The sequence below is a fragment of the Mustela nivalis genome, assembly GCF_964662115.1.
Source record: "Mustela nivalis genome assembly, chromosome: 9".
In the NCBI taxonomy this organism is placed as follows: domain Eukaryota; kingdom Metazoa; phylum Chordata; class Mammalia; order Carnivora; family Mustelidae; genus Mustela; species Mustela nivalis.
The window spans coordinates 65,018,447-65,038,411 of NC_139028.1; the positions used below are offsets into that span (position 1 = coordinate 65,018,447).

The 19,965-nt window shown below is 49.9% G+C and overlaps 1 protein-coding gene across 1 annotated transcript; it reads right to left on the reverse strand.

Annotated features, from left to right (window-relative positions):
- Window positions 1–161: 161 nt before the first annotated feature.
- RHOG (ras homolog family member G) lies at window positions 162–11,923 on the reverse strand. Its single transcript, XM_082682314.1, has 2 exons — window positions 11,822–11,923; window positions 162–1,402 (listed from the first exon to the last, which is right to left on the reverse strand). Exon 2 carries the CDS (start codon window positions 1,332–1,334, stop codon window positions 759–761), a length of 576 nt encoding a protein of 191 aa, XP_082538440.1. The 5' UTR covers window positions 1,335–1,402; window positions 11,822–11,923; the 3' UTR covers window positions 162–758.
- Window positions 11,924–19,965: the final 8,042 nt, after the last annotated feature.

The window sequence follows — 19,965 nt, forward strand, 5'->3', positions numbered from 1 at the left end:
AGCTTTGTTAGGGAAATTGGGGGGTGGGGGACCACAATGAAGCCTATTGTCTCCTGTCCCCTTTTACAGGAAACAAAAGGCTCCCAGTCTCTGGGGAGCCCTAGCCCATACCCATCCCCTGCCCAACCCCCACTGCCTAGCACACAGGGAGGAGCCAGGGCCACTGGAGACAGGAGGTTTTATTGATGCTGATGGGGGTAGGAAAGCCCCCCCAGGAGCCTGGGGAAGTGGGGGCTGAGTCAGTCAGCAGATGCATAAGGCCTGGGCACAGGGGGGTAGGTTAGGGCACATTCATCTTCTCAGGATTCTGTGGCTCCTTCTTTGGGGAAGGGAGAGAGCATTTTGAGGGGGGAGCAATTCAAAGAGCAGCAAGGGAGAGGTTAGGGATAGCTGAGGGCTCCTAACCTGAGAGAAGGCACCACAATAGGCAGCAACATCTGTGTGGAAAGCTGGATCAACTGGTCAGTAGGGGAGACGGGGGAGGGGCACCCGGGTTGGCTTCTTGGAGAGGGGTCCGACCTTGGCCTGGGTGAGCTCTCAGAAATACCTGGTGTTCCCAAGCAGAGTGGGGCAGGGCCCAGAGCCCCCTTCCCTATGGGCCTCATTTAGGAGAAACAGGCATTCAGAGAAAAGGGCATTCAGGGACCCCCCTGGCAAGGGGTGCCAGAATTAGTCCTTAAGGCACAGCTGGGGGCAGACAAGGCGCCAAGGCACAACTGGTGGGGGGGCAGGGGCAGCCTCCAAGCCAAGTGTCAGGGTCACAAGAGGACACAGGACCGCCCACGCTTGATGGGTGTGGGGTTGAGCACGGCCCGGACAGCCTCAGCAAACACTTCCTTGACGCCGTCCTGCTGTAGGGCCGAGCACTCGAGGTAGCGCACAGCATGGATCTGCTTGGCCAGGGCCTGGCCCTGCTGCGGTGTGATGGGCGCCTGGCCCTGCTCCTTAAGGCGCCGGAGGGTGTCAGGCTGCGCTCTCAGGTCCTTCTTGGTGCCCACCAGCAGGATGGGCACATCAGGGCAGTGGTGGCACACCTCTGGGTGCCACTTGTGCCGCACGTTCTCGTAGGAGGGCGGACTAGCAATGGAGAAACAGATGACAAAGACGTTGGTCTGAGGGTAGGAGAGCGTGCGCAGCCGGTCGTACTCCTCCTGGCCCGCTGTGTCCCACAGGTTTAGGTTCACTGTGCGCCCGTCCACAGCGCTCTGGGCGCTGTAGTTGTCGAACACCGTGGGGATGTACTCCTTGGGGAAGGCATTAGTTGTGTAGCAGATGAGCAGGCACGTCTTGCCCACAGCCCCATCGCCCACCACCACACACTTGATGCTCTGCATCGTGGGCGCAGCTGCTACAATGGAGGCAAGGCCTCCTTCCCCTTCCGGGCCCCTCCGGATGCAGTGACCTACAGGCAGATCACAGGGACACACATGGTTAGGGAGGCCTCTAGCCGCTGGGGAGAAAGAAGGGAACACGTGGAGGGAAACCAGCCCCTGTTCTCTCAACCTGACACCGTTCTGCAATCCCGTGAAGACAGATCTCTGAGACAGAGACAATGAGAGCGAGGCCTGGAGAACAAGCCACGATGCTCAGGTGTAGGGAAGATCGCAGTATAAGGTGTAATGTATTATGTAAAGCAAGTAAGTTCTGGTACCAGACCGAATAAGGTCTAATCCTGTTTTTTCTATCTGCTGCCCGTGTGACCCTGGACCAAAGACTTAACCTCTGCATGCCTCTGTATTCTTACCTGGAAAATGAGGAAAAAATGCTACCCTACCTCACTGGGTTGTTGTAAGGCTTATGTAAATGGGCACATCAAAGGCATTTAGAACAGTACCTTGGATCATAATAAGTATTTGGTTAAGTATTAGCTACATTTTTCCCTCCAGGCAGTACAGACACAAAAAGTGAGGTACGGAAGTAGGGGGTCTACCAGATCCTCTACCAGATAGGGATCCCTCCCACTGAGTAGACTGGAGAGGGGTTCTGGGTCATAGCCACTGTCCCAGGTCACTCTGAGATGCAGCCATGGGTAGAGATGCTACCAACTCAGGGCCCACCCTGCCCAGCACACTGATGTTTTAACCCCAAATCTGACATCTTGGCTACTGAGTGCAAACCAAAAGGCACAGTAAGAAATCTGCTGAGTAAGGAACAAAAGTCTCTAGACAGCTGCCCTATCTCAATCCAGGGTCTTGAGGGATGGGGAGAAAGCGGGAGAGCTGATCTCGTAACTCTCCCAAGCACAGTAAACCCTATCTGGCAACTTGGTGCAAGAGAATACTGGGGGTTGAGCCAGGGCTGGGATTTGGTCTGGAATCTGGTATGTAATGATTAATGAGGCAAAGGCTCTGGCTCCCAGATATCTGCGTCTTCTCTCAAAGCCCTTAGTAGTGTAGGGTAGATCCTCCAAGCCCAGCCAAGAGGGATGGGCAGGAGAGGAAAACAAATGTTTGATTTGCCCCTTCATGTTCCGTCCTTTTCCTTAGATCATAGCATGTGCCTCTGAAAAATTTCAGAACCTTCCAGACTCTTGGATAGAGAACACAGTGCCATTAAAACACTATCACTGACAATCCATGCTTAAATCAGACTGGCCAGGGATTGTAATCATAGTTCCACCAACCAGTCATGTTTGATCTTGGGCAATATACTTAAGTTTCCTGAGTCTCCAGTTTCTTTCTCATCTGTAAAATGGGAATCATCTTGCCTATTGTGTTAGAATTGCCAAGAGTATGAACAAACATGAAGAAAGTGTTTGGCATGAGGTGTGGCACATAGGAAGTGCCAAATAAACAGGCTGCTGTCATTATTAGTGGGGGAAGTACAAGAGAAGTCCCAGCTCCATGCCATCGCCCTGATCCCTTCTACAGTTCACAGGGCTTTGGGGTGAAGAACTGCTCTTCTGAGTTCTGGAACAGAGCAGAGCTTCCGGAAACCCTGTGATTATTTATACTGGTGTGGCAAGATTCCTCCTCTCATTGGCTATTTCCTCTCAGCCACGGGGGACTTTTTCTGGCCAATATGTGACTTCCTTTCCCCACTCTCTCCCACAACCACATCCCTACTCCCTGGGAGGGAACAGCCCTGTTTTAGACACACAGGATCTCTAAGTGTCCCTCTTTCCACCAAGCACCAGCACCGCTCTCCCATTTCCCCCATTCTACTGTATACAAACTATACTCTGGTCTGAGAACCCCATACCCTCCAGCTGGACCTCTCAATCACTGGTTCAGAAGCCTCAAAAGTCAAATGGAGGGAGGAGGAAGAATTCCCCCATTGGAAATAGAAACAAATTCTGGGGGCAGGGATCTGCACAGGACCCAGGGATGGCCCCAGCTCCCTCCCAGGTCTCTACTTCCCCTGGGACCAGATGGAAGGAAACGGTTGCCTCTCTGAGCATTAAAAATACTTCCATCTTGGATAGACAACGTTGGGAACAGGGCTGGGAAGGAAATAAAGGTACTCTGGGGCAGTGGAGAGAACCTCAGACTGGAAGACAAGAGACCTAACCTAAGTCTGAGCCCCAGCTTTGCTCTGTTGCTGGTTCACTGTAACCAAGCATAAGGTACATATTGTCTCTGGGCCTCAGTTTCCCAGTCCATGAAATGGGGAGAAAAATGCCTGTAATAAGGGTACTAGATAGAGGAAATGAGACATCAAGAGCCCTGGGAGTAGAGGATAGGATGATGGGGGCAGAAAACCCCCCAGGTGGGGGTGGGAGGGCTGAGTCAGGAAATGCACAAGGCCTGGGCACACTGGGGCAAGTTGGGGCACACTCATTCTCAGGGTTCTGTGACTCCGTCCCTGGGGAAAGGAGCAACCAGGTTTTTTGGGGAAAAGGGCCATTACTTGTGTCCACAGGGTAAATTGGGAGACAGTGGCATTTTTGAGAGGATTCCTGGGCTTGTAAATCTTCAGTTTCACACAGAGCAGGGGAGTGGGTGTGGCAGTGTGACCGGGAACTCTTCCCCTACAAGCCCCACACTGGGCCAGCCCAGGCAGGAAGGCAAGGAGGGAACTCTGGCCGCAGTCATAAGGCCCAAGAGACTGGAAGTAGAGCAGGCTCCAGGCAGCTCTCTAGGGAGGGGTTATCAACCAGCAATCAGCCTTCAACGAAGCTGGGAGGGACAGGGTCGCTTCCGGGCTGGCAAGGGAACAGGGACTGACACCGGAAAAGGAACATGAGTGAGGTAGTGTCCAGAAACAGGGCAAAGCAGCAGCAGTGTGGTATAGAGCCAGGAGCACTAGATCCCTGAATCTGACCTCTGGGGCTCACCTGCTGACTCCACCCCTTGATCAGAAACCCTCACAAGGTACAACCTTTCCTAGGTCACGTGATGTTGTTATTTGACCCTTATGACTACCTACTGGTAATATTCCTAATTTACAGATCAGGAAGCAAACCCAGGGCAGTTAAAGTAACCCAACATCACACAGCTAGTTACCCTGGAAGCCAGGACATAAACCCCAGTTTTGTGATACAAAGCCCCGTGTCTTCCTCAATGTGTCACATAACCTCCAAGTTACCCCTTACCAGCTGTCTTAGAGACCTTAAACAAGTCAGTCACTTTCCTCCCTGGAGCCTCAGTTTCTTCATCTGTACAACAGGAATGAAAACACTTGCCCTCCCTGCCTCAAAGGGCAGCACTGAGGAACCCTGAGCATAGGAATAAGTGTGCTTTGTAAACTGGGAGGTGCTGTGCATACAAGAGTTACAAAAGCAATGCCTTTCATCCCAAAAGGCAGGAAGCACTAAGTATGTAAGGGTCTGAGTGGTGCCATCAGCCCAATTCTCCCCACTCAGGTCTAGCTCAGACTTCTAGCCTCTCTCCCAGGACAACTCTTTCCTCTGAAATGCTATGGCCTAAGCTGGGTCAAATAAGTTCCCACAGCTCATTTAAGGAGAGCACATGCTAGGAAGTGAGGTCCAATCTGTGCCACATAAGAAGGGACAGTCAATGCTGCAGAGGCCCAACAAAGAGAGAAGCCTGGCCACGTGGAGTCTGGGATCATTTGTGACTTATTCACTAGGTGACTCTTTTTTTTTTTTAAAGGACTTATGTTTATGTAAGTTAATGTTTGCAAATCTCTTTAGTATCAGCCAAATTACAATGACTTATTCTGGCATTATATTCTGAACTTAGTTCAGATCCTGCCAGGTTCCTCAGCTTGACGTTCAGAGTTCTTCATAACCTGGTAGGGATTCTGGAGTCAGATAGACCTGGATTTAAATCCTAGCTCTGCCTCTTATGAGCTCAGTAACAGCACCAACCTTAACCTTAACAGGTTGCTAGAAGGATTAAGTGCAATGTATGTATCCAATGTATGTATCTACTTTGCAAATTAGAGTTTCCAGCTCCCTGATCCAGAGTGATCTCCACTTTACCTTATAAACAAGCCAGGCTCATTCTTGATTCTGAACTTTTTTTTTTTTTTTTTAAAGATTTTATTTATTTATTTGACAGAGATCACAAGTAGGCAGAGAGGGAGGCAGAGAGAGAGAGGAGGAAGCAGGCTCCCTGCTGAGCAGAGAGCCCGATGTGGGACTCGATCCCAGGACCCTGAGATCATGACCTGAGCCAAAGGCAGCGGCTTTAACCCACTGAGCCACCCAGGCGCCCCGCTTCTGAACTTTTCTTCTTGTTCTTCTGTATGTTGCTCCCCTCACCCCTCTCACATCTTCCTGCATCCAGGCCTAGCTTCAGTCTGACAGTCCCATGAGTCCACAGCGTGGCCACCTCCTTTAACCCTTCTTAGGCTCTGAAATTCTCCTCCAAAAGCCATACATAAGTTTCCTAGCTCGTGGATGCCCCCCCCCCCCAATACTGAAGCTTAAGCTTCTCTTGACTGCCCCCACAGAAAAGCTAAGCACAGTGTGCGGCCACTGCGTTCTGATCTGCTTGCTTCTAAGCCCCATTGCTGAGATCTGGAGATATGCCTCAGATGCCCGGGATTGGACAATAACTCTACAGCCAAAAGCTTTGACTGAGATAGGCAAAAGTCTCTCCTCCCACTGCTAGCCTTCTGTGGCTCCTGAAAGAAGCACAGCTCATGGGGGGCTAATCCTGTCTGGGTGTGGTCTCTGGAGCCCAGAGTGCACCCTGTGGGACCTGGTCTTGGGGTGTGGCCCAGGCAGGCCCAGAATGGGGGAGGGAAAGGAAGCAGCAAATTGCCTGATTGCCAGATCTTGGTGGCCGTTAAAGCAGGGGAAGTGTCCCAACTGGGAGTGGGGGAGGGGAGGAATGGGCTGTAAGAAATGGGGGAGTGTGGGAGCAATGGGAACTTACTGCATGCAGCCTTCTAATCTGCCTCGCTGGCATGGAGCTCCCCTTCTATAGCGTTTCCCGAAACTCATTCTAACTACAGTCTGTCTGTGGGCATTCTGTTTCTGAGCTCGGGCCACACCACCCTGATCCTCCACATGCAGCCTCCACAAAACACATAAAACAACAGTATTTCCAGTCCCTGTGGGAATCCAGCATTGCTTCTCCATTTCCATCCTCCAACCTGTCCTTACTCCTGTGCGGGCCTCTAACCTTGGTCCTCCACCTCCAGAGTCTGGTACTCTTGTCACTATCTCCAGGAAAGTTTTTGTAAATCATCCAAATTCGTAATGACTTATCCCATCCCAGGCCCGGTCCCGGGGTTTTCTCTCACAGGTATATTCTCTCTTGCATCACAGGGAGGCTGATCTGAATCTTATCTCTCGTCACTAGATTGGGAGGGTCTAGAGGGCAAGGTCCTGGCTGAATCTATCTCCCTCGGCTGAGCACAGCACACAGTGGCTGTCAGTAAATAAATGAATGAACTCAATCCATCCTGCATGTCTTCGTACATGGGAGTTCCTCTTCCTAGAATTCTGCTTCCCCAGCCTCAGAGCTTCCCAGTCCTCCAGGGTCCAGTTCTGTCCCCCCTCTTCTCCTGGACACCAAAGCAATCCCCTCTCCTGCCCTATCTTCCCCAGCTCTGTCTGAACCATTTATTCACTGCACTGAACTAGATGCCTCATGAGGAGGGAAGTCTGTCCTGCTTACTTCTAGAAGCCCAGCAGAGAGCTGAGCAAAAGCTGCAGACAGATACACATCTCCTCCCCCATCAATCCAGACTTTGATTCTGGGAACAAGGAAGAGCCTCCATACCCAGGAGACACGACAAGGGTAACCAACTTCCTCCTTCCTCTGTGGAGTACAGTTTAAGAGTAATGAACACACAGGCTAGATTGCTCTGTCCTCAGGTGGAAGGGTGAGAGGGGGGATGTAGGCACAGCTAGCCTGGAGGGATGAGGAAAATGAGTAGGAAAAGTCACCTGATAAGGCTAAGAACTGGTTAACACCAGAAGACCCTTGGTCAAAGATGAGGTAAGGGTCAGAGTTAGTATTGGATATGGCTTCAGAAACTCTTCAAGTCTGTTGGTCTCGAAGGACAGGTGGAGAGGTGATATGGAAAGGCTCAGAGGGGCTGCAGCTGGTTGCAGCTGGGCTAGGAGGAAGAAGCTAGGGGAGACATGAGGTCAGTGTGGGGCTGGGACCAGGCCAAGGGCTGAGTCTCTCTTGTTCTTCCCCTTCTCCCCATCAGAGAGAGCCTAGTTCCCAGCCTTAAAAAAAAGAAAGAATGTATGTGAAGAACTCTCCACTTCTTGCTCTCCTCCACCCTTCACCCCCTGCAGAGGATCCTACAGGCCAGCAAGTAGGGTAGGAGGCTAAGAGAGTGAATTTGACTCTACCTGGTAGGGATTAGGAGGAGAAGGAAACAAGACAGGTGTAGCTGGGAAGGCTTTGGGGGGCTGGGACCCTTTCACTAAGTCTCAGTCCCTTCCTTCTCTCACCATCCCAGGTCCTTGGGTGCTCCACAAAGGGTGAGCCCAGGGCCAGGGCAGCTCAGGCTGGAGGAGCGCTGCAGGAGCTAAGGAGGCTGGCCCTCCCCCACCAAGCAGCACAGAGGAAGGCTCCAACACTTGCTTCCTCCTCTCTTCCTCCTCCCCGCCTAACAGCCCCTCAGCAGTCCCGGGGCCCCATGAAAGGCCTGTGAAGTGGCACTTCCTTTGTCTTTGCTCATTTCACACGATGCTATACAGAAATGCCATCCTCCCAATCCTGCCTCCCCCACCTGAAAATACCCACAGAGAGACCGCTCTATCCCTTCAGCCCCGCCCCAGGTCTGAGGGGGTTTCCACAAGGGAAAAACACATCAGGGAGGAAACTCCGGCACCGATTTTCCACTGTCAGTGGGGCAGGGCTGGAACAGGCAGAGGGCACTCCCCCAACTTGCTGCCCCCTGGCATAATCCCCAGTGGTTTGCCTAATTCAACCTGTCAGAATCCTTGTGCTTTGGGGGAAAGGAGCCACAGGTTCCATCCCTGGACAGATACTTAAGAGACTATGGAGGCCTGTCAGATCAAGGCTGGCATGAGACAGAGGGCCCAGAGTGGGGGTGCTACTATGAGGAGATTCTTAGGGGACGGAGGAGTGTTAGAGCTCTCAGTATTCTCTATGCTCACTTGGAGGTATTAACAGGCAACTCCTTAACATTGGAACTCAGTGACAAGAGACAAAGTTGACCAAGGTTATACAGATTTGGGAGCAAATCCAGGACAAGGACCTGGGGCTCCTAACCTTCAGCCTGATGCACTTCCACAAAGGAAAAGGTGAGGACTGTTACTCTTGCCTGGAAATGGGCCCATGTTTCTGGCCTCATTAAGGATGACCCAACAATGGTTTTATTCCTTCAGGAAATGGTCCAAAGGGATCAGGTTGATGCCTGAACCCTTTCTGCCTCCAAGTTCCCTGGCTCTCATGTCTAGCCAATACTAGGCTGCCCATGATCTAGAACTGACATTACTAGACAGAGAGCCACCCTTGCCTGCCCTAGCTGAGGAGCTCTTTCTATAAGCTCTAGCTCCTGGGGAGATGTCCTCTGCCCATGATATGAGGACAAAAGAGGAAGCTAGACACTAGACAGAAAAACCAATCTGTCCTGGGGAGGTGGCCCAGGCTTTGTCTTTGGTTTCCCTCCTCACAGACCCCTATTAGCCTCACCACTAATGGTTCTACACTGTATAGGGAGGCAGAGGTCTTCATTCTGTGCCCAGGCCCATCACCTTCTTCCCAGCTGCCCAGCTACCCCCATTCTAATTATCTTCCCAACTGTCTCACTATAGCAACAACTTCTCATATCTTCCTGCTATGACCTCCTAAAAGCTCGTATCAGCCACCTTATCCAACCTAACACATTTGGCCAGAAACAACTCTCCATATCCTAGATTCCCAACCAAGATCTGTGACAATCTCACATCAGTCATTTCTTCCTAAAATAAGTACTAGTTTAGTGGGTGGGGAGTCAGAAGTCCTGGATGGTTTTTTAATGAGCCATGATACTTAAAAATTTCTTTGCATGCACTCTGAGCTGAAATTTTTTACAGGTCTGGGATTTCCTCCAGGAGTGGAACCCACCTATACCTCTCAGAATCATAGTAGGAGATACAGGTGGGTGGAAGAAGGGACAATTCAAGGGAGAAGGACAACTGTGACAGGGGAAAAGACAGAATGAGGAACCAGATTAGCACTTAAATCTTTTTGTGCTTGGGAATCCCAAAAAGTTCCCCTCTACTTCTCTTTTCTTTTCTTTTTTTTCTAATAGAGAGAAATGAATACAGTAGACTTGAGGAGATGGAGAGGCAGGATCTCTCAGCATACTTCCCCAAGACTTGAGGAAGGAGCTTTAGAATGAGGATGGCAACTTACAGAGCCAGGCTGGACTGAAATAAAAATCTAGAGAAATTCCTAAAACAGAGGGACTTAGGCTCCTGGGAGAGAGGGGGAATATTAATGATGTCTGATGGCAGAGGGGTTAGCAGAGGGCTCCCTGGTCAACAAGACCCTGATGTAGCCCAGGGCACGTGGGTTCCCAGCCTGGGCAGGTCCTGTAAGGAAGCAGGGAAAAGGGAGCAGACACCTTTGCCTTACACCCCTCTTCTTTGCCTGTACTGGAATTAAAACAGTTAAGACCTAAGTTAGACCAGTAACATAGTCTTCCCTCCAAAATCCTGCCTTTGCCCTCTCCCTTTCCTTCCACCACACCAAGGTGACCCTCTCCCGTTCTCCCTAACAGGTGGTGTTGGAACCAGAAAGCACTGGAGTCAAGGCCCTTCAGATTCTCCCCCAGCCTCCATACCTAGCCTCTTGGTTAAGCATCCAAGGGTTTGGTGATTTTGATTTCCCACGGCCTCTCTCACCAGTCTTATTCTTGTGTCGCTCTACCCTGAGCGCTACAGACTGCTTCCTCCTGCCTAACCACAACCTCACCCACTGCAGGTTCCCTTCATTCGGCTGGTTTCCCCTATTATGGGCACTCTCGGGGCTAAGGACAGTTATTCTGTCTCCAGGAGATAAAGATATAGATACATGGACAACACCTCGCAAATAAATAGAGAGAAAGGTTTTCCAGCCCTTTAATCATGTTTATCACCGGGAGGTTGTAGCCTGTTTCTCTAAGGTAGGGAGATTTGAAAAGGCTCTCAAACTCCCCAAAGATCTGGACCCCAAAGCTGGAGATAAATGACTGAAAGGGAAAGAGACGGAGAGATGGAGAGGCCTGAGGGAAGGTGGAAGAAGCAAGAGAGTAGATATGTGTTTGGGAGCCAGAAGCTGGTAAGGGGAAGGGAAGGCAGAGGCTGAAGGTAACACAGGTGGACAGAGGAGCAGGTCAGGTGACAGGACCCGGCCTAGGCATGAATGTGTGTTTAGGTGAAAGACTACAGAGGATGCAAGAAGAGGGTGATGGACAGTCTGTGGATAGGGTCTGAAGAAGGAATGGAAGAAGAGAAATGAGAGTGTACAGAATTCAGGGACTAACGATGGGGGGCGGGGGCGGGAAACAGGGGGCTCCGAATCATTTCCCAAGGCCAGAGCCCCTGCTGCCTCCCCAGAAGCTCTATTCTCTCTTTCTCCTCAAAACAGTCCTGCTCTCTGTGATGCCATCTTGTCAGGGACCACCAGTACCTCTGAATGAGAGTCATTTCACCTCTGGTCGCGGGACAAGACTAAGTCTTCTCTGTCCTCACTTTGCCCCCCAAAGAAGCAAGGGCAGGCCCAGGTCAGGTAGGCATAGAGATGTTTGCTAACTAAATACCTGTTGCTTCATTCCAGGGATGGAGAGGCTGGGCGTCAGAAAAACGGCATCCAGAGAGAGGGACTGGGGCTGACGGGCCTCTCCGCTCCCTGCCCCCGCGCCCCCCCGCCCCCCCCCCCCCGCCTTGTATAGGACCTTGGACTGCAGCCTGCGAATGTGGGTCTGGATTGGCACCGATCTTCCAGGGAGGGAGCTCTTCCTCCGCAGTCTAGGGCTTCAGACAACACCTCCCTCCATACTCCCAAATGTCACAACTGCCGTAGTAGAGGGAGAGCGCCTTCTCCAGCCCAGAGGGTCCCCTTCCTTCACACACTTCGGAACCCACCCCCCCCCCAACTTCTGAGGTCACCCCACTCGAGTCCCATCTCCCACTTCTGAGCTCTTCCACTTCAGAGACTTTTCTCTCGGAGCGGGAGACCCTCCCACCTCAGTGGTCCCTCGCGGCTCCGGGAGCCAGTGGAGCCTCGCCATCCTCCCTCGGTACAGAAACCCACCCTCCCAGAACCGCCGCCTGCTCGCAGTGGCCGGCTCGGCGCCCCACCCGGCCGCGCCCGCCCAACTTGCAGTGAGCCGAGAAGCTCCCGCCCGCGGCCTCCCGCAAGCAAACTTCCCCGGCCGGTGCCGGCGCGCAGTCCCCGCCGGCCGGGATCCCCTCCCCCGGACCCTCAGTCCGCCCGCCCGCGCCGGGCCTCACCTGGTGCCCTCCCCGCCGCGGGGGAGCTGGGGGCGGCGGCAGCGGCTCGGGGCTCGAGAAGGAAGTGAGACCTGGAGGCCGGAGGAAGTGGGGGGGGCGGGCCGGCCGGGGCGGGGCGCGGGGGCGGGGCGCGGCCTGACCAGGAAGTGCGCGGGGCCTGGGGCCCCCGCCCGGGTCTCCACCCCCACCAACCCCCTGCCCGCTCCTTCCCTGCCCCTGGCCGGGTCCTGGGCTCGCCCGCAGCCCTCTGCCTCGGAGGCCCTTAAGTCAGTCCTCCTAAGGTCAGACTGCCCCGTCTTCTCCTTGCCACCCCCACCGCAGTAGAGGCCCTAAGCCAGTTTAGTCCCCCTCCCCGTCTCTCGCCCCCACCAACCCCCGCGGGAAGATGCTGAGAACAGGCGCCCCAAGGTTGGGCGCCTCAATCAAGCCCGGGGATCGAGCGCTGGCCAAGGCTAGGGTTTGGCAAGAGTGGGTCCTGCTGGGGCAGTCCCCACCCCTGCCCCGAGCCCCAGGGGAGTGCGGAGTGGTGGTGATTCAGCAGTGGGAAGGCCCCAGACCCCTGGGGAGGGTGCGGAGACTGGGGGAAGGGGAGCTGGCGTCAGCACCCGGGGAAAGACAAGATCTGCTGAGGCGCCGGCGGAGCCGCGGGCCCCAAAAACAGGATGTCGTGTCGTCGTTCCGCAACCGGCTGCTCGGTGCGCTTGGGCTCTGGGGAGGGGGCGGGGCGGGTGCAGGACGTAGGGCTCCCCTCGCCCGCTCTTCTCGTCAGGGCTCGCAACTGCTTAGGGCTGCAGGGCCGCACCCAGGCCCGAGATCCTGCCGGCGCCCTGGGGACCAATGGGTGGACGGGCTCGTGGGCGCCCTCTGGTGCTTTTGCAGCCGGGTCTTGCTCGTGGAGCTCTGTGACTCCAGAATGGATATCCTTCCATCGTTCAACATAAACTTTCTGAGCGCCTACCACGTGCCCAGCTCCGTGCTGGGTGCTGTGAAGGAAAACTGAAAGGCGTTTAAGACAGGCTCCCTTGTCTCCAAGAGGCTTTCCAGATAAAGAGGAAGAACAACTCCGAGAATAAATAGCTTAACCTTTAACCTCTCCTTCATCCTGTAGTTGCGGAGATAACATGAGAATGGATGTGAAAGGGCTGCTGTCCATGTCTGGCTCAAAGTAAACATTCAACAAATGCCTTTAAAAAGAAATCATGCTATAAGAACGAGTTTCCTAAACACAACATGTCTGCCCGCGTCCCTGGGTCTTTGCCGATTCTGTTACCCCTGTCTTTCCTTCTTTCCTGTGTTGATCGCCAGGCGAAATCCACTCAGACTTTCACGATTTGGGCCTAATGGATTACTCCCTCCCAGGTTGCCATTACCCCTCCTCCCACGGCACACGTGCACACAGACCCCCCCACACACACACCTCTGCCCTACAGTTGATAGTCTCTCCCAGTGCTGTCGAATGCAAATAATTTAAGTTATATATGTAGCTCAAAATATTCGAGCGATGACTTTTTTAAAAAGTAAAAAAAGAAAAAAAAAAAGAAACAGATAAAATTCACTTAAATGCTATATTTTACTTAGCCCAGTATATCCAAAAGATTATTCAACCTGTAACCAATATAAAAATTTTCGACTATAGAAACGAAGGGGATATTTTACATTCTTTTTTTCTACTAAGGCTTTGAAATCTGGTATGTCTTTTACACTCACAGTACATCTGAATTTTGGCTAGACATATCTCATCTGTGCTCAATAGGACATACAGCTAGTGGGTAAGGGATAGGACAATGAAGGAGAGAGTCTTACCGGATTCAGGCTGGTGGATGAGTGAGTAGGTGAATTAATTTTCTACTAGCCTTCTGGGAAAGCTTATCCTGATCCTCCTAGGTGGAGTTTGGGTTTGTCTCCTCCCTCCCCATAGCACTTGGAACAGACTTCTCTCTGTGGAGGAGAGAGCAGGAAAGACAAAGGGAAAATCTGATTCCCTTCTGTACCCTACTAGGAGTACATGGCTGGTGCTTGGCATTTGATGATGAAGATAGGATTGTGAGTTTCCATAAAAGACAGGGTTCAGTGAAGGACTACATACTAAAGCAGCTTCTATGAAGCCATTAAAAACTGTGTCCCAGAACAAAGGTTTTTGAGCTGAGTTCCCAGAGTTCCCTTCCCAGAACTTGAAAGCAGGAAAATCGTGGGGCTCTGGCCTCCCTTCTTTTCAACTGGTTAGTTTGCTTTTACCTGATTTTTAGTTTAGTGTTCTGGATAAAGAGATTAAAAAAAAAAAATACGGTTATTTACTTGAGAGAGATTGAGAGCACGAGGGGGAAGGACAGAGGGAGAGGAACAGACAATCCCAAGCAGACTCTGCACTGAGCACAGAGCCTGAGATCATGACTCTAGCCTAGAGTGGAGGCCCCAACTGACTGCGCCACTCAGGAGCCCCAAGATCTTCTTTTTAAAAAATTTCCTGCAAAAAATACTTGAAAATCAATTTTAGAAGCATAGTGGTGGGAATAGGGTACATACACAATGATACGCAGTAGACCACAAGGCTGGATTGGCTGCCTAGGGTCAGACTGAATTTCCAGAGCCCTTGATAATGGGGATGCCTGGCCCTGGTTCAGCTTGCTTAGGTGTGAGAAACTGACTTGACTTTGAGGATTTCATGGTCTGGTGGGATAGGGGGCTGCTGCATATGAAGATACCAGAGGAAGCAGAAAGAGCCCTGGGTTCTTCAGAGGACCTGAAGTCTAGTCTTGGCTCAGTCAGTTGGCTACTGAGACTTTGCATTAGGCCTCATCCTTTTCTAGGTCTCAGACTCCTCCACTGGGAAGCAAGGGGTTAAGTCAGATGCTACCTTTGAGCTCTGGCTTTCTATGATACACTCTTTAGAATAATAAAGTAATTAAGGCTTATGCGTGTAGCTCATTGCTCATAATGCTTTGATACCATTTAGGTCATCTTGCTTTGTGCTCTAATTGTATCTGTGCCTGATGTCTGTCTTCCCCACTGACTGTAAGTCCTTTGAGGTTGTGTCTGATTCATCTTTGTGTTCACCCACTGGGCCTGGCACAGGCAGGCCTGAGCACCCATTTGTCTTCAGCACACATCTGTGGAATAAAATTGAAGTAAAAAAGCACTGATCTGAGAAAAAAAGCAAAAAAGCACTGATCCATGTAGAACCATTAGAGGCCAGGTGACTTAGAACCACTTTTAAGGCACAGATATAGGATGGGCCAGAAAGGCCACAGAAGTGGGAGACAGGTAATGGGGTGGGACACCCCAAATAGGTGGGACATTCTCAAATATCTGCAACGGGTTCTTGGAAGAGGAAGATGCTTAGCTGGAGTATAGGAAGAGGGCACAGGGTCCAAAGGGCTGTTTCTTCTTCCTACTCTCTCACTTGCTTTTCCCAAGTAGGTGAGCTCTTGGTAGATGGTTTATGTTTGTGCTCACAAGCAGCTGAGAAGCAAGGACACCAGCTGGGACATTCAGAAGAGAGACAATGTATGAAAGTACCTGGTTGGGGGGGGGGGCAGGTAAAACAGAGAGATCATAGGTAGGTTCTGAAGCCAGACAGTCCAGGATTCAAATCCTAGTTGTACCACTTTCATCGTGGCCTTTGACAAGTCACATGAACTCTCACATTCATTCCTTGAACTGTATTTATTGAAAACCTTCTCTGGGCTAGGTATAATGTCACATGCTAATGACGCAGTGGTGAAAACATAGATAAGTTTCTATTCTGATGTAACAGCAAGGGAGATAGATCTTAAACAGGTGATTATGTGCTGTAAGAGCATAGGAACCATTTAGTTCCATTTTAAAATGGGAATGACAATACTATGGGCTTTGATTGTGAGGATTCATGAAAGAATGCAAGTAGAATGCTTAGGAGATTGCCCAGGGTGCAACAAACATTAATTTCTCTGTATGCCCATGACTTGATTCCCTAGAAGAGCAGGGTAGAGAGAGAAAGGAGAGGAAAAGAGCCTTGAAATGTTTTAACCTCTGCCTGGTCTCTTCTGAACAGGTCTTTCCAGCCTAGTCTGTATGAGCTCCATTTCTTGTAACTCACCAGGGGCTCACAAGGGTCTTCTGCTCAGTGTCAGTCACAGCCTCTTCAGACTAACCCTAAATCTGAGTATTCCTTTGTCTCTGGTGGGGCTCCTCTTGATTCCCTGGTGTTACCTCTCATCCTACCTTAGGAGGAGAAATAGGAATCTCCCCTCATTACTCTTCTTCATTGTTACCCTCCCCCCCAAACGGGCCTGATGTCCCATTTTGTGACTTGGGAAGATAATGAGTGAGACTGAAGATAGCAAAAAGAACAAACAGAGGAAGTGACAAATGAAACAGAGTTCTACAGTTGCATTTTCTGATCCATTGTTCCTGATTCCCTCTGAGGAACTAACTAGTTACGCAGAGGAAGGGCTAGGGCCTTTCCCTATCTTCTAGGAGGGTCCCTCCTCCCAGGCAGGTGGGTTCTCCAAATTGGGTGGTACCCACCTGGTTTGTCACAATCCCCTCTGGGAATTCCTCCTTCTTCAGCCCTGGTGTGTTCCAGGAACAATTCAGTTTGTGCTGTCAGGCAACAGTGCCAGGATGTGAATCTAGGCAATCTAATTCCAGAACGCCTTCCCCTCACCCCAGCAGTGTGCCTCTGCACACCCTCGGATTGCTTTAGGCAGTTACTTGCTCCTCCTCTGTGCTCACTCACCTGACCCTGAACCAATTCCTCTCAAGACATTATCAACAAGTGCTAATTACTGTTCATATAGAGATTTCCCTCCCAAACAACTCTTGGAGGGTAGGTACTGGATTATTATGAACAGGTGCTCAGTATATGTTAAATCAATAAATGAACATTGGTTCTAAGATCCTAGACCTGATTTTGGAAGAGTAGACTATTTTCTTTGTGAAACTAGTGGGAAGAATTGCTAGAAGCCCAAATCTCTACTCATTCATTCCTACCCAGCCAGAACCTGAGCCTTTTCTCAGTGATAGCTGTACTTGCAATTTTTGGACGCCAGGGGGCGCCACTGATAACACAGCCTAAACTCGAAAAACTTTTGTGGGCAGATTTAGGACCCTTTATTGCACTTCTACTGAAGACAGTCATTTTCCAAATGAAAGCTTTCCTTTCTTTTTTTTTTTTTTCCTTAAAGATTTTTTATTTATTTATCAGAGATGAGAGAGAGCGAGCACAGGCAGACAGAATGGCAGGCAGAGGCAGAGGGAGAAGCAGGCTCCCTGCCGAGCAAGGAGCAAGCAGCTGATGTGGGACTCGGTCCTAGGACGCCAGGATCATGACCTGAGCCGAAGGCAGCTGCTTAACCAACTGAGCCACCCAGGCGTCCCCAAATGAAAGCTTTTCGTAACCAGAAACCCTGTGGTGTAGAGGAATGGCAGCTAGAGATATGACAGTTCATAGAGAACACACATCATTCATTTATGCACTTTTATTGAGTACCAGCTTTGCACTGGTTCAAATCCTAACCCTGGATAATATGAAGATAAATAAAATTCAGTCCCTGATGAGCACAGAAGCTAATGGAGAAGATAGAAACTGATGAGATAATCATAATTCAGCTATAAGATATAGCAGAAGACTGGAGACATAGGGCAAGTCAGGCAAGACAGGCAAGGTGGTGAAGGAAGGAAGGGGTGACTTTTGAGCTGGGTCTTTTTTTTTTTTTTTTTTTTTTCGCTAATCACAACTTTTGGTTCATGCTATGTTGTCATCATTGTTCAAGGCACGGATGCTTTTCTTTCACTGGAGCTGAGACTTGCAGGATAGAGAGAAAATTCCAAAGGACAGAGTTTGGTGTGGTGGCCTCAGCCTTAGTTTCTTTTTCTGTAATGAGTATAGCCTTGTCTTATTCAGCAGAGCTCTTGTGAAGGAGAGAAGATGTTTGATATGACAGCTCTGGCAAAGAGTAGCATAGAGGCACGAGAATTGTTAATCCAATTCGATTTAACCAACATCTGCAGAATTTCAGGAGCAGGGCCCTAAGAACAATTCAAGTAAGATACACCTGGTGTACGGTAAAGGCTTGGTGTTTAGGTTTAAAATAGACAGATGGGGGAAACAAAAAGCTCTCTGTTTCCTCTTGAGACTCATAATGTGATGAGGTGTTCTTACAGAGGCTATACTCATGTGAGGACCCAACATAGGACTACTGAAGTGAGAGTCAAAACTTCAGATCTAGGAAGATCCATGAAGTCTCAGCATTTTCCTGTTTTGTAGACTATTAAGGCCAAGCTGAATTAATAATCTGGTACTTACATATCCTGTAGTTGGGGATACTGAGATCCAGAGGGGAACTGGCTTTTTTTCCCTCTAAGTATTTTATTTATTTATTTGAGAGAGAGAGTGAACAGAGGGGAGAGGCAGAGAGAGAGAGAGGGAGAAGCAGGCTCTCCTGCTGAGCAGGGAACCCCGTGGGGGCTCATTCCCAGGATCCTGGGATCAGGACCTGAGCCAAAGGGATAGGCTTAACTGACTGAGCCATCCAGGTGCCCCTTCTTCACCATTTTTAAATGTACAGTTCAGTCATGTTAGGTACATATGCATTGTTTTGCAACCAGCTTGAAATATTGAACTATATCCATTAAACAATTCCCTATCCTCTCCTGGCAACCACTGTCCTACTCTCTGTCTCTCTGAATTTGACTACTTTAGGTACCTCATAAAGTAGAATTATATAGAATTTACATTTTGTGACCAGCTTATTTTACTTAGCATAATGATCGTCAACTTTCATCCATGTTGTAGAATGTAGAACTTTCTTCCCTTTTTAAGGCTGAATAATATTCCACTGTATGTATATACCACATTTTGTTTATTCATTTGTCTGTCCATTTAGATTCTACCGTTTGGCTATTGTGAATAGTACTGTTATGATCATGGGTGTACAAATATCTCTTTGAGACCCTGTTTTCAATTTTTTTTTAAAGATTTTTATTTATTCATTTGACAGAGAGAGATCACAAGTAGGCAGAGAAGCAGGCAGAGAGAGAGAAAGGGGGGAAGCAGGCTCCCTGCTGAGCAGAGAGCCTGATGTGGGACTTGATCCCAGGACCCTGAGATCATGACCTCATGACCTGAGCTGAAGGAAGAGGCTTAACCCACTGAGCCACCCAGGCGTCCTCTTGTTTTCAAATTTTTGAGTATATATCCAGAAGTGGAATTGCTGGTATTGTATGCTAATTCCTTTCTTTCTTTTCCTTCCTTTCTTCCTTCCTTCTTTCTTTCTAAAATTAAGTAGGCTCCACACCCAATGTGAGGCTTGAACTCAGGACCCTGAGATCAAGAGTTCCATGTTCCACTGACTGAGCCAGCCAGTCACCTCATATGCTAATTCTATTATTAGTTCCCAGCCACCATTTTAGCCTCACAGGAAACGCAACTGGCTCTGACAGGTTCAAGTTCTTGGTATGAATTGGTAAGAGAGCCTCACTTCCTGCCTTCAAGACCCAGGCTTTTTGTATCAAGTGAGTTATGCTTCCATACTCCTTTAAAAATCATGTGGTAGCTAAGAGAAATAATGCAGTCGAGTTTAAAGGAAATTAAACATGTTTTACTTTCTTTTTTTCTGGACTGTTCTCTTAGGCAAGTGAATGAACAGGCCAAGTTGACTTAGGCAGAAGTGACAAACTAGCAATCTTAGTGATTAATTTACACCGCAAATGTGTTTATATGGTCCATTTAGGGCTTTTTACTTACTTATTTATTTATTTTTATAAGGACCCCCCCCCCTCCCCGAGAGAGAGAGAGAGAGAGAGAGAGAGAGAGACAGCACAAGCAGGAGGAGCACCGGCACAGGGAGAAGCAGGTTACCTGCTGAGCAAGAAGCCCAATGCAGGACTCAATCCCAGGACCCTGGGATCATGACTTGAGCCAAAGGCAGATGCTTAAACCACTGAGCAAGCCAGGTGTCCCAGGGCTTTTTACTTTTAAAAATTAATTGCTAGTACTAAAAAAAGTGATATGTCCTGTAAAAGTTCAACTTTCCATCTTCTCTTAAAGATGATCCAGAAATACTGAGTTCACCTTCCTGCCTGCTCTCCAGTGTGCCATAGTCCCTACCACTCCCTATTACCCCCCTACTTCTCTGAATTGTATTATCTCTCTGCCAACTTTG

Coding starts and splice junctions, on each gene's coding strand:
- RHOG (XM_082682314.1), bottom strand. CDS start 1,334: ATGCAGAGCATCAAGTGTGTGGTGGTGGGCGATGGGGCTGTGGGCAAG.